At 61.2% G+C, this 11,454-nt stretch overlaps 1 protein-coding gene across 7 annotated transcripts; it reads right to left on the minus strand.

Annotated features, from left to right (window-relative positions):
• Positions 1–7,150: 7,150 nt before the first annotated feature.
• JOSD2 (Josephin domain containing 2) lies at positions 7,151–11,253 on the minus strand. 7 transcript variants are annotated; one of them, XM_081217611.1, is made up of 5 exons: positions 11,125–11,253; positions 10,309–10,514; positions 8,674–8,799; positions 7,551–7,745; positions 7,151–7,448 (listed from the first exon to the last, which is right to left on the minus strand). In XM_081217611.1, the coding sequence occupies exons 1-5, from the start codon at positions 11,164–11,166 to the stop codon at positions 7,349–7,351; spliced, it is 669 nt and encodes a 222-aa protein (XP_081073737.1). In that variant the 5' UTR covers positions 11,167–11,253; the 3' UTR covers positions 7,151–7,348. The 7 variants fall into 7 exon arrangements, with proteins under 7 accessions (XP_081073737.1, XP_081073736.1, XP_081073741.1 ...); XM_081217610.1 differs by having other exon boundaries at positions 10,309–10,517; XM_081217615.1 differs by having other exon boundaries at positions 10,355–10,514; positions 11,083–11,253.
• Between the last annotated feature and the right edge of the window lie 201 nt (positions 11,254–11,454).

The raw sequence follows: 11,454 nt of genomic DNA on the forward strand, positions 1-11,454 counted from the left end.
GCACGGAGGAAGAATGAAAAGGACCTGATGGAGAAGGTGCGCGCGAAGGAAACGCAGCACAGGGCGAGGGAGGCCCTTTCAGGCAGGACGATGTGGTGCCAAGAGAAACTGACGGGGCAGAGGCGGAGGAAGTGTGTGAGAGACAGGGCCAGGAGAGAGAAAAAAGATGGAGCGAGAGATGCGGAGAGGACGCGGTCCAGAAAGTGGGAGGGAGGGGAGAAGGAGCTAGTGAGAGAGAGAGATTGGAAATCGGAGGGAGGTCCAGAGAACGGGGCGGGGGGTGGGGGAGGGCGCCGAGGCTCACGGAGGGAGGGAGACACGGGGGGCCGAGTGCGGGCGATTCTCTCCCCCGCCTGAGCCTCAGTTTCCTCAGCTGCTTCTCGCGGGCGGGGGCGGAGCAGAGCGCGCCGGGCGGTGGGGGAGGGGCCACGAGGGCGACAAGTCGGGACTCAACGAGCAGAAGCAGCGTCAGCGCCCCTCCCCCCTCCCGTGGGCAGGTTCTAGCACCGTCTATCCTACTTTCCCTCCTGGTCTCCTTCAGTCACACCTCCCTCCCCCGCCCTAGGGAGTGGCTATTGTGATCCACATTTTTTTTTCCCAAATGAGGAAATCCAAATGGAGCCCCAGTGGGTCATCAGCTCGCGGCGCCCAGAAGCATGAGGTGAAGATGATGGGCCCCTTCTACAGCCGTGGCGGCTGAGATCGCTGCCTACCTCCCTTCCGTCTGGAAAAATTGAGAGCTTCCGCTGCAGAGAAGGGAGAGGAGAAGGAGAGGAGGGGGCAGGGGAGAACACAGGGTCTAAAGAGAGTCAGTAGCGTGTGTGAACTGCCCAGCATGCAGTTGGTGCTTAATTAGTGCCCCTACCCTTACCTGGTGGAGGACGCGGAGAGCAGGAAGGGAGAGAAGAGGCGATAGAGAGGAAGGGAAAGGGGGAGGGAGAGAGTGTGAGGAGGGTACGCTGGGTTTATGAAGAGCCTGGCACACAGCTGGTGCTCAATCAATGCCCATTCATTCCCTTCATCAGGAGAGAGGAGCCAAGTCAGAAAGGAAGTGAAGAAACCACCACAGAGGAGAAACGGGAGGAAAGACAGCCAAAGGAGGGAGGGCCAGGGGTGGAAATAGCTAGGCATACGGTTGGTGCTCTTAAGTGTTAGTTGTCTTCCCGGGAGAAAGACGACAGGAAGAAAAGGAGCGGGGAGGGGAAATGCCAGCAGAGAGAATGAACAGGAGAAGCTGTGCTGGAAGGAGACAGTGTAGGTAAAGCAGTGGGCATACAATAGGCACTTAATAAATGCCCGTCCCCCTTCCTGGCAGCGAGCAGAGGAGGCAGCCAGGAGGAGGAAAGCAAGCAGAGAGGGAGAGAGAAGGGAGCGCAGGGCCTATGAGGCAAGCCGGGACAGACAGCTGATAGGAGTAGCACACAGCAGGCGCTCAGTACATGCCTAGTTCCTCCCCCAGGAGAGAACTGGCAGGGCAGAGAGGAAGGGGAGAAGCTGGAGGAGAGCAGGAACCAGGGAGAAGAGAGGAAATGAGGAAGAGACCTTGCGAGTGTGTGGGTGAGGCACACAGGAGGTGCTCAATGAGTGCACACTGTCTTCCTTGCAACAGAAAGCAAACAAGAGGAAGAGGAAGACACTGGTGACAGGAAGGTTGGCCGAGGAGGCGATAGGATGGAGCAGAAGGGAGGAGGTGATGTCAGAGGAGGCAGTTCTGGCAAATCCTGGGGCACATAGAGGTGCTCGGTTAATGCTCGTTCCCTGCCCCGAGGAAGGCCCAGAGAACACAGGAAGGGAGAAGCTGGCAGAATGAGCGGGGCAGGGAGAAAGAGGCACGAGAAGATTAGGTGGGGTGTTAATTGCCTGGCGTACAGTAGGTGCTCCATAATTGCTTGTTTTCTTCCCCCAAGAAAGGGGAGCCAGAGCAGAAAATAAGGAAAAGTCAGAGATGAAGGAACAGGGAGAATCGAGGGGGAGGGGGAGGGGGAGGAAATTACCAGGCACACAATAGGTGCTCTATAAATGCCCAGTTGCTCTCCTGGCAGAGAGCAGCAAGAAGTAGAGGACAGCAGAAACCACGGGTCAGTGGAGATGAGAGGGCGAGAGGAGAATAGAGAAAGCACAAGCAATTGCTTGGTATTCCATAGGTACTCAATAAATGTGTGTTCCTTGCCTTGGCAGAGAGCAGAGAGCCCAGAAAGACAAGGAGAGGACAGAGCAGAGAGGGGAGGAAGACGGTGTGAGGAAGGGTGAGATGGTGTGTAAACTGCCCGGCACACAGTAGGTCCTCAATGTATGTTCATTCCCTCCCCTAGGACAGAGCAGAGTCAGAAAGGAGAGGAGATGAATAGAGAAGGAAGAAAAGAATTGGGGGAGAAAAGCGTGTATCTAATAAGAGAGGAGACAGGGTTTGTAAATTCCCTAGCACACAGTAGGTGCTCAATAAATGCCCATTTCCTTGCAGGAGAGACCAGGCAGACCAGGAAGAAGGGAAAGGAAACAGGGTGGAAGGGACAGGAGAGCAAAAAGAGTATAAGGTGCAGAGACAGTGTATGGGAATTGCCTGGCAAACACTAGGAACTTAATAAATGCCCATCTTTTCCAAGGAAGGGAGCCAGAAGCCCAGGAAGAACAAGCAGAGGGCACAGAGGAAGGGACAGGGGAGACAAGAGGGTGTCAGGAGGGGCACAGAGGCATTTCAGGTACATCCAGCAGGTGCTCCATAAATGCCTGTCCCCTTCCCCGGCAGAGCAGAAAGCAGGCTGGGAGTGGGCAGAGACCCCAGAGGGGGGCTGGAAGGAGGAGGTCGAGGGAGGAGGGGGAGTCTGAGGGTGGAGGCCAAGGCCAGGCTTCTGGTGGCTGCCCCTCCCCCCCAACGCCGGGGCCCAGCCAGCCCAGCCCCCAGCTGCCCCAACAGAGTCAAGGCCCTGTCAGGACAAGGGCCCGTTGTCTGGGGCCTGGCACCGCCTGGCGGGAGGGGGAGGGGGCTGCCCAGCCCAGTCTGCCATGTCTGGGGGATGCGGGGCCTCCCAGTCTCTCTCCGTGTCTCTGCATCTCCCTGTCTCTGAGCTGGAGCTGTCGCCCCGTCTCACTCTGTTTCTCTGCGTATCTAGGTCCTGCTGTCCCACTGGCTCTCCTCCCACCTCTGAGTCCATGGCCCCCATCCCGGTCTGTCTCTCTGTCTCTGAGTCCCTGTCTCTTGCTGTCTCTGGGTCTCCCTCTGCATCCATCTCTTGGTTTTTCTCCCCATCTCCTCCATCTGTCTCTCAGCCTCTGTTTCTTGCAGTCTCTGGGAGGGAGGAACCCCGACCCTGACCCCAGCCCCGGGTTCCCGACCTCCACCCACCTGGGTTCAGGGCCGGGGTGCTGAGCTCAGAGGCAGAGGAGTGAGAAAGGAAAAGAGGCGAGAGGAGCGGAGAGGTGAGGACAGAAACAGCTTTATTCAGCAGAAACCGCAGCAGAGGCCCCAGGCGGCCTCCATCCGGGGCGATGGAGAGGTAGGGTCAGAGAGAGACGGGGAGAGAAAGTCAGGGAGAGGCAGAGAGACAGAGACAGGGAGCGACTGAGAGAGACCAAGAGAGAAGCGAGGAGCGAGAGAGAGACACACACACACGGAAGAAGGGAGAGAGACGGGCGGAAGGGTCAGAGATGGGGAGTCAGAGACAAAGAAATAGAGACAGGAGAGAGACACAGAAAGAGATGAAGAGAGATTAGATAGACATGGGAAGACAGAGACGAGAGAGAGAGGATGGGGCAAGAGAGAGAAAGAAGGACAGAGGCAGAGTTAGGAACGGGATGGGGAGAAATGGAGAGCGGGAGGGTCGGAGATCGGAAGAGACAGAAAGACAGATGGAGAGATGAGAGGGAGAGAGATGACAGAGAGACGGGAGACGGGAGAGCCGGAGGGGCAGCGCTGTGCAGGCGGGACGCGGGGAGGCAGGAAGGAGCGCGGCCCCTCTCACCTGGCATCGCTGGCGGCCACCCCCCAGGGCCCGACCGGGTGATTTAAGGGGTGCCCTGGGGGCGGGGCTGCACCCCTCACTGCCTTATCTGGCTAGCCCTGGGCTCCGAGAGCTAAATTGGGCCTCAGCTGTCAGCACCCGGGGGCACGGGACAGCTGTTACCTCCCCCTGCACCTTCCGCGTGACCGGCCCCCTCCTTCCCTCCTGCAACCAGGCCGGCACTGAGAGGCCCCTGGGGCCCTGCGTGGGGCGCCCCCAAAGGGCAACCGGGGATCCCCAGGAGCCCCCGCCAACCGATGCTCTGGGACCAGCCTGGCTGGGCACCCTGGGACAAGGGACAGCCTGACTCAGGCTTGTGAGAAGTGGGGTGGCCCCAGCAGGTGGGGGCTCTCGAGGCTGCATGGGCCCCTCTGCACCCACCATAAGGGGCAAACAGTAAGCGCTCAATCCGTGCGCTGGCCCAGCCTGCAGAGCAGGAGGGGTTAGCGCCTGGGGGGGGGCTGGGAGCAGGAGGAGGGAGGCTGCAGGGACCCCCACGCCCCCTGCCCAGGTCCCACCCTTGCCCTCTGGGCTCCCGCTCTGACCATATTAGGCCGCCACTGAGAAGGCACCCGGGGAGGTCACTCAGGCCCAGGAATAGAAACACTCAGGGAGCCCCGCCAGGCTGTCTGGGACCGGATGGGACAGGCGACGGGGCAGGAGGGGCCCCCAGAAGCTGAGAGCGACACGGAGAGACAGAAACACCCAGAAAGAGAGCCCAAGAGACGGACCCGAAGGGAGGGACAGAGGGAGTCAGAGACTGGGCGGGTGCCGGGGGCACCCCCGAGCTGGGGTGTCCCGGGACCCCAGCAGTTTCCCCTCACATGCTGCTTGACTTTTCACTTTACAAGTTGCCCTTTGACCTCTGAGGTCTTGGGAACCAGAACCCGCCAAGCCCAAGTGCCCCCATCACCACGGGTCAGCGTGTCCTGCCTGCCGGCGCCTGCTCCCCGCCTTCTTTCTTGTGTCCCTCTCAGAATTTACTGTCTGCGTGGAGCACAGCCTGAGGCGGCTCGGGGAGACGCCCCAGCTGGGGCCCTGCCTGCCTCTCCCTGCCCACGGCCTCCCTGTGCCTCCAGGTCCCCCATATCTGCCCGCCACCTAATCGGGGGCCCCTCTTTTGCCCATGTTTCTCCCTCACAGTTTTAGGCCCATGACCCCTAAAACCGTCTCCTGGGTCCCTGACCCTGGTCCTCCTCCCCTGATGTCACCCGGCCTGTCACACTCCTTACACCCCCTTGAGCTCAGCATGTCCCCCACACCCACTCCTCCTACCTCGGTCCCATCTGTTGGGGTGGCCCTACTGTCCCCCAGGTCCCAGGCCCAGACACCGGGTACCTCCTTCCCTGCCCCTCTCCCTCACCCCCAGAGCCTGCCCCGATTCTCTTGTCTCCCCCACTCTACCCCCAGGGTCCTGAACTCAGGCCCTGACTTGTCCTCTCCCATTGGGACCCTCAGCCTCCTCCTGGGCCTCCCAGCCTCCAGCCTTCCCCCACGTGGCCGCAGAGGGTCTTTCTGCACCCAGGACCGACCTGCCCCCCCTGCTCACAGCCCTACCCATTGCCCTGGACCAGGTCCAGCCCCTCAGCTGCTCTTGGAGGCCCTGTGGGCTGTGGACCTGCCAGGATCCACCCTTATCTCTTTATCACCTCCTCAAATAGCTACTGGAGAAATCATCTCCCTCAACATTCCAGGTCTCAATCTGGGCTGTTTCTAATTCTGGAATGGGCCCTCCCTCCCTCCCCACTGGCTCCCTGGAGAACGCCCCTCAGCCAGCTCCCCCAGGACCCCTCATCTTCCTGTGGCCCCCCACTTTGTCCCATGGGACCCCTGTTAAAACACCCCACCACTGGGACTGGGGGTCTTTACATCCATCCCCTTGTGTCTTCCTCCCAGCCTGAGAGCTGAGGACGGCAAGCATCCAGCTGCACAGGCCAGACCCGGAGGGACAGGGGGCCCTGGGGGAAGGGTACAGGACAGGATGGGGGGCTGCTCAGGGGAGACTGTGGAGAGGACACCCAGTGGGAGTCTGTCCTTCCTCTGCTCAAATCCCACTGGCCACCATCTTCCCTCTCCGTCACCTCTCCACCCTCTCTCTCCCTCAGCTCCAGCCACACCAGCATGCCTCAGGACCTTTGCACTGCCTGTTGTCTGTCTGGAATGCTTCTCCTGCAGACCTCTCCGTGCCTGCCTCTCTCCCTCCCCTTCTTCCAGTCTTTGCTCAAACACCTCCTCAGCAACACCTTCCACTGCCCTGAGGAATTCTACGCTGTGTTCCTTTTCCTGGTGTTCCTTTCCCCCTGGCTGCTCTAGCAAACGTAGTGGCTTCTAACAACACACATTGATTCTCTTACATTTCTGGAGGTCAGAGTCCAAAATGAGTCTCACTGGGTTAGAGTCAAGGTGTGGGCAGGGCTGGTTCCTTCTGGGAGCCTGGGGGAGAATCCGTTTCCTTGTGTATTTCACCTCCTAGATAGAGGCTGCCTGCGTTTCCTGGCCCGTGACCCCTCTTGTCTCAAAGCGCCCTGCTCCGTGTGGCATCTCTTTGACGCTGCTTCCTTAGTCATGTCTGAGATTCTTCTACCTCCTTCACTTTTTTTTTTTCCTTTGGCTGCACCGCCGTGCATGTGGTATTGACCAGGGATTGAACCCATGCCCCCTGCCGTCGAAGAGCGGAGTCTTAACCACTGGACCACCAGGGAAGTCCCGTGCCTGCTTCACTTTTAAGGGCCCTCGGGATTACATCGGGCCGACTCAGACAATGCAGGATAATTTCCCGATTTTAAGGTCAGCGGATTAGCAACCTTCGTTCCCCTTTGCCACGCATCTGAACATATGCGCGGGTTCCGGGGATGAGGATTTGCGCATCTTTTGGGGCCATGACTGCAGTTGGTAGATGAGTTGGGAGTCAGGAAGTAAACCCTCTCCTTCTCCCTGGGGCTCATCTCCCTAAACACCCTGGACTGCATCTCTCTGTTCACTCCTGGTCTCTCCCAGGAGCCTCGAGAGGGCAGGCATTTGCATTGTTTTCCCCTGGGCCCACCCCCATGAGGAAACTGTGGCCCGAGAGATCCTGGCCAGGCCCGCCTGGGCCTCTCTGGTAAACCAGCGTCGCTGAAGGAAAGGGGCCCCCGGTGAGACTCAGGCCAGGCTGGGAGCAAATCATCCATCGGGTTTATTGAGGCAGCAGGGGCTTGGGGGGGGTGGGGGGGTGTGTGGGGAAGGGCTGGGACCTCCGCTGGGTCCACGAGGTGCGCGGGGCCTGGCCCTTCCCCCGGCGCTCGGGAACCGGATGTGGATGCGCAGGGGGCCACGCCCGGCGGGTGGCCGTGGTCCCCTCCTCCTGGGGGTCAGTCTGTCCGCAGCCAGGAGCCCTTCTCCTCCACCTCCTTGGTCACCACCAGCAGCACCTCGCACAGGCCCTGAGCCAGCGCGGCTGCCAGGAAGGCCCTGGGCGGAGAAACGGGGAGACTGAGGCCTGGGGGGTGCCTGGGGTTGCCCCCCGGGGAGGGGGGTCTGGCGCCCAGCCCTGGAGTCGCCCCCTCCCCTCACCTGACACCATCCTCGTTGCCCAGGACCTCGGGCGCCCGCAGCTTGGAGTCCAGGTTGTAGTAGACGCCGTCCACCTGGCGCAGGGCCACCCAGTGCCGCCGGCGCAGCGGCAGGGAGAGCAGCCCCAGGGACACAGGCGAGGGAAGGTTCAGGATCAGCCCCAGCACCCGGGGCAGCGCCAGCTGGGACAGGGGCCTGCATGGCGGGGCAGGGACGCCGCGGTCAGGGCCCGGCCTCCGCAGGCGCCCGCCGGCCCAGTGTTACCGGGTGTGGGGGGCCCAGGCTGGTGGCAGCATGGCTGCCCGGGCCCACCCAGGGACTCTCTTCCACCGACCCACCCCTTGCTTCCTTCCACTCACCTGCTCCCCCTCCCCACCCAGACCTCCCAGTCAGCCACCCCCCACCCAGCAACTCCCCCTTCACCATCCACCATCTGCCTGTCCATCCATTACCTGTCCGTTATGCGCCTACCTAACCATCCATCCAAGCGCCCAACAACTCCAGCACCCACCCCACTCCCCATCCGGTCCTGACGCATCTACTGCTGATTCTACCTGTTATCCACCCATTATCCACCACCTGCCCACCCACTCACCCATCCAGGCCTCCCAGCCATCGAACAGTCGCCCAGCATCCAGCTACCCATCAACGCTTCACCCATTCATCACCCGCCCGCTGATTCAGTCAACCAGAAGCCGGCCAGCAGCCCAGCGGCTTCTCCACCATCCACCCAGCTCTTCATTCATTCTTCCATCCACGTGTCTGTCCATTTATCCGTTCGTTGACCCAACTGCCTATTTGGTATCCACTGCCTACCGACTATTCATCCTTTATTCACTCAGCCACCCAACCATTCATCTCATCCCATCACCCAACCACCCACCCAGCACATCCAGCCACCCACTCACCATGCACTTCCTCACCCAGTTACCATCAGCCTATCCCACTGACCATCGAGTCATCCGTCTACCACCTCCCAACCCCTCAGTCTGCCAGCCGTCCCGGTCCACCCATGCAAACCTTCCACCCATCCCCTCCTCCTGCTTTGTCCCACACTGACCACCATCACACCGCACCCACTGTGCCCAGCTCAGCACACAGGACGCAGTGCTTTCGGTCGCACCTCCTTCTATCCCACCACACGGCGGCCAGGCCCTGCCCCTGCAGGGCGGCCATGATCACGTTGACGTCATAGTTGCCGGTTCCCAGGAGGCTGCGATGGGGGTTCAGCCGGGAGTCTGGGGCCAACCTGGTTGGGAGGTGGTCAGGGCCTCCTGAGTTGGGGGCTCCCTGGAAAGGCCTCCCCCTCCCCCACAAAGCCAAAGAGTCCCAGGGTCCGTGAGTCACCCAGCCTTGGGACTCTTCCCTCTCTTCGATCCCCATGACTCATCAGCCCCAAGCCCTGCTCCTGTTCCCTTACGCTCCCTGCCCTGGCCTCAAGGATGCGTGCCCTGTCCCTCACCCAGCTTCCAATCCTCCCCCTCCCGGGGGCTCTTTCTACGCCCAGCACTGCCTCGGCCCTGCCCCTGCTCCCGGCCCTTCCTGGCACCCCCGTCACCCCAGGAGAGCCCCAGCCCTTCAGCCTGGCCTTGCAGATCTGGCCCCTGCTGGCCTCCTGGCTTCAGGCCCATCCCACCCGTTGCAGCCACCTGTCCCCAACCACATCTCCTGTGCTGCTACCCCCAGCCTTCCGTCCAGCTGTCCCCCGGCCCAGGGGACCCACCCCGCCACCGCTTGTCCCTCTGGGCCCTGCCTCCTCTGAACAACGGCACCTTTGTTCTGTCTCTGGGCCTTTGGTGGGCAGGGCAGGGGGCGGGGTCGGAGAGGGGAAAGTTGTGTATCCTTTTTCTGTGTATCTGTTTCCCTGGCTTCCCTCAGCGCAGGGCTCATAGCGGACTCATCTCTGGGTCTCCAGCATGGCCTTGCCATGACAGAGTTGATTGATCCCTGTTTTGAATGACAGAGGAGATGAATACACTCTAAAATAATCAGTCTGAGGGGCTGGGACTTTGCCTGAGGATGCTGGGGCAGGGGCACGGGCACGGGAGGGCTGTGAGCAGGAGATGGGGAGAAAGGGTCATCTCTGGGTGTAGGATCATGCTGGGAATTGACTGGAGGGGAGAGACTGGAGGCTGAGGGGAGGGTCTAGGAGATGATGGGGACAGAGCTGTGGGGACAGAGAGGAGGGGATCAGGCAGAGAGATGACAAAGGAGTGATGTTCGAAATCTTGAATAGTGAGGAGGAACATTCCAGGCTGCCAAGAGGAGAAAGCTGTGCCAGGCAGAAAGAATAGCCTGTGCAAAGGCCCAGAGGCACCATGGCGGGGCTCTTTCGGGGACTGGAGAGGAATTTGCTTGGAGGGGAGCAGTGAGATATGAAGCGACAGAGACGGGTGGGGATCACAGCACACAGGGTTTTGGTTATCAGACTGCAGAGCTTGGGACTTCTGCCAGGGGTGCTGGGGAGCCATGGGAGGACTGGGAGCAGGGGAGGGGCAGGGTCATCGCGGGAGCTCTATGTAGCCTGGACTGAACGAGATAAACCGGAAGCTGGGAGGCCAGAGGAGAGTGGGGGATGAGGACCCAGATAAAAGGATGTGACCTGGTCTGGGGCTGAGGCGAGAGGGGTGAACAGGCGCAGTAGGCACTCTCAATCTCTGAGTCCCAGAGTGCAGCCCAGGCAGGGGATGGGGCAGCAGAAAGCCCCGGGGCTCTCTCCGCCCCTGCCTTGCTCTGAGACCCAGGTGGGTTGCCCCACCTCTGTGAGCCCTGCTTCTCCAGGGGTTGGGGTGGGTGATGGTCACCTCTTGCAGATCTCATCGGCAGCCTCCTGGCTGAAGAGCTGCTGCTGCAGGACGTTGTTGAGGGCGTGGACGGCACAGAGCTCCAGGCGTTGCCGTTCGTGGTACACGGAGGGCGGGCTTGGCTGAGCTCCTGGGGCCTGGGACATGCCGTCCTCGGCTCCTGCTTGGGGGTGAGGGTGGGGGAAAAGGTACTCAGGGGCCTGGGATCAGGAAGCCGAACCTGCCAGCAGGCCCTGGGGGCACCGTCATTGAGTGGGGGCTCAGGCAGCCTGAGCGGCCACCGGGCCACTGACTGCTCTCCTGGCGCTCTCCTGGCAAGAGAGTACCTCCATCCCCTATTTCTAGGAAAAAAGCTCTCTCTTCTGCTCACTTAGCAACAGAGGACCACCCCCGCCACATCCCTAAGTGAAAGGGTCCCCTATGGTGGTCACCTAGCAACAGAGAACCCCCCTCCCCTGTCCCTAGGTAACAGGCTTCCTCTCTGGTTACCTAGCAGCAGAGGACCCCCCACCCCCCCACCCCACTAGGTAACCAGTCTCTCCTCAGGTTACTTAGCAATAGAGGAAGCCTCCTCCCCTGTCTCTAGGTAACAGGGTCTCTTCTGGTCGCCTAGCAACGGAAGACTCCCCTCCCCTGTCACTAACCAACAGAGTTCTCTCTTCCTGTCACCTGGCAACAGGGCCCCCTTGCCGGACACCGAGTAACAGAGCCCTCTCCCCGACCCGTACCCCAACCGTGGCGCTCGCCCGTTGCCTGGCAACGACCCTCACCCCGCCTGCCTCTCTGTTCCCCCGAACCGGGGGCTCCCGCATCCCCCTGGGCGGCAGCTCTGGCCTCCGAGAACAGGGCGGGCAGCACCGCGCTGACTGGGCAGGAGGGACGGACTACAGCTCCCGGCGGCCCCCGCGAGCCGGACTACAACTCCCGGCGACCCTCGCGAGAGCTCTTGCTCCGCACGGAACGCCTGGGCAGCGTGGCCCGGAAGTCCGCTCTCGCCCCCGAGAACGCGGGACTACAACTTCCGTCGGTCCCCGCGGTGAGAACCGGAAATGTGCCCTGAGGCGACCCTCTCCTTCGCGCACTTCCACGCCCCCTGCTAC

Source organism: Mesoplodon bidens, assembly GCF_964165515.1.
Source record: "Mesoplodon bidens genome assembly, chromosome: 18".
NCBI classification, from domain to species: Eukaryota; Metazoa; Chordata; class Mammalia; order Artiodactyla; family Ziphiidae; genus Mesoplodon; species Mesoplodon bidens.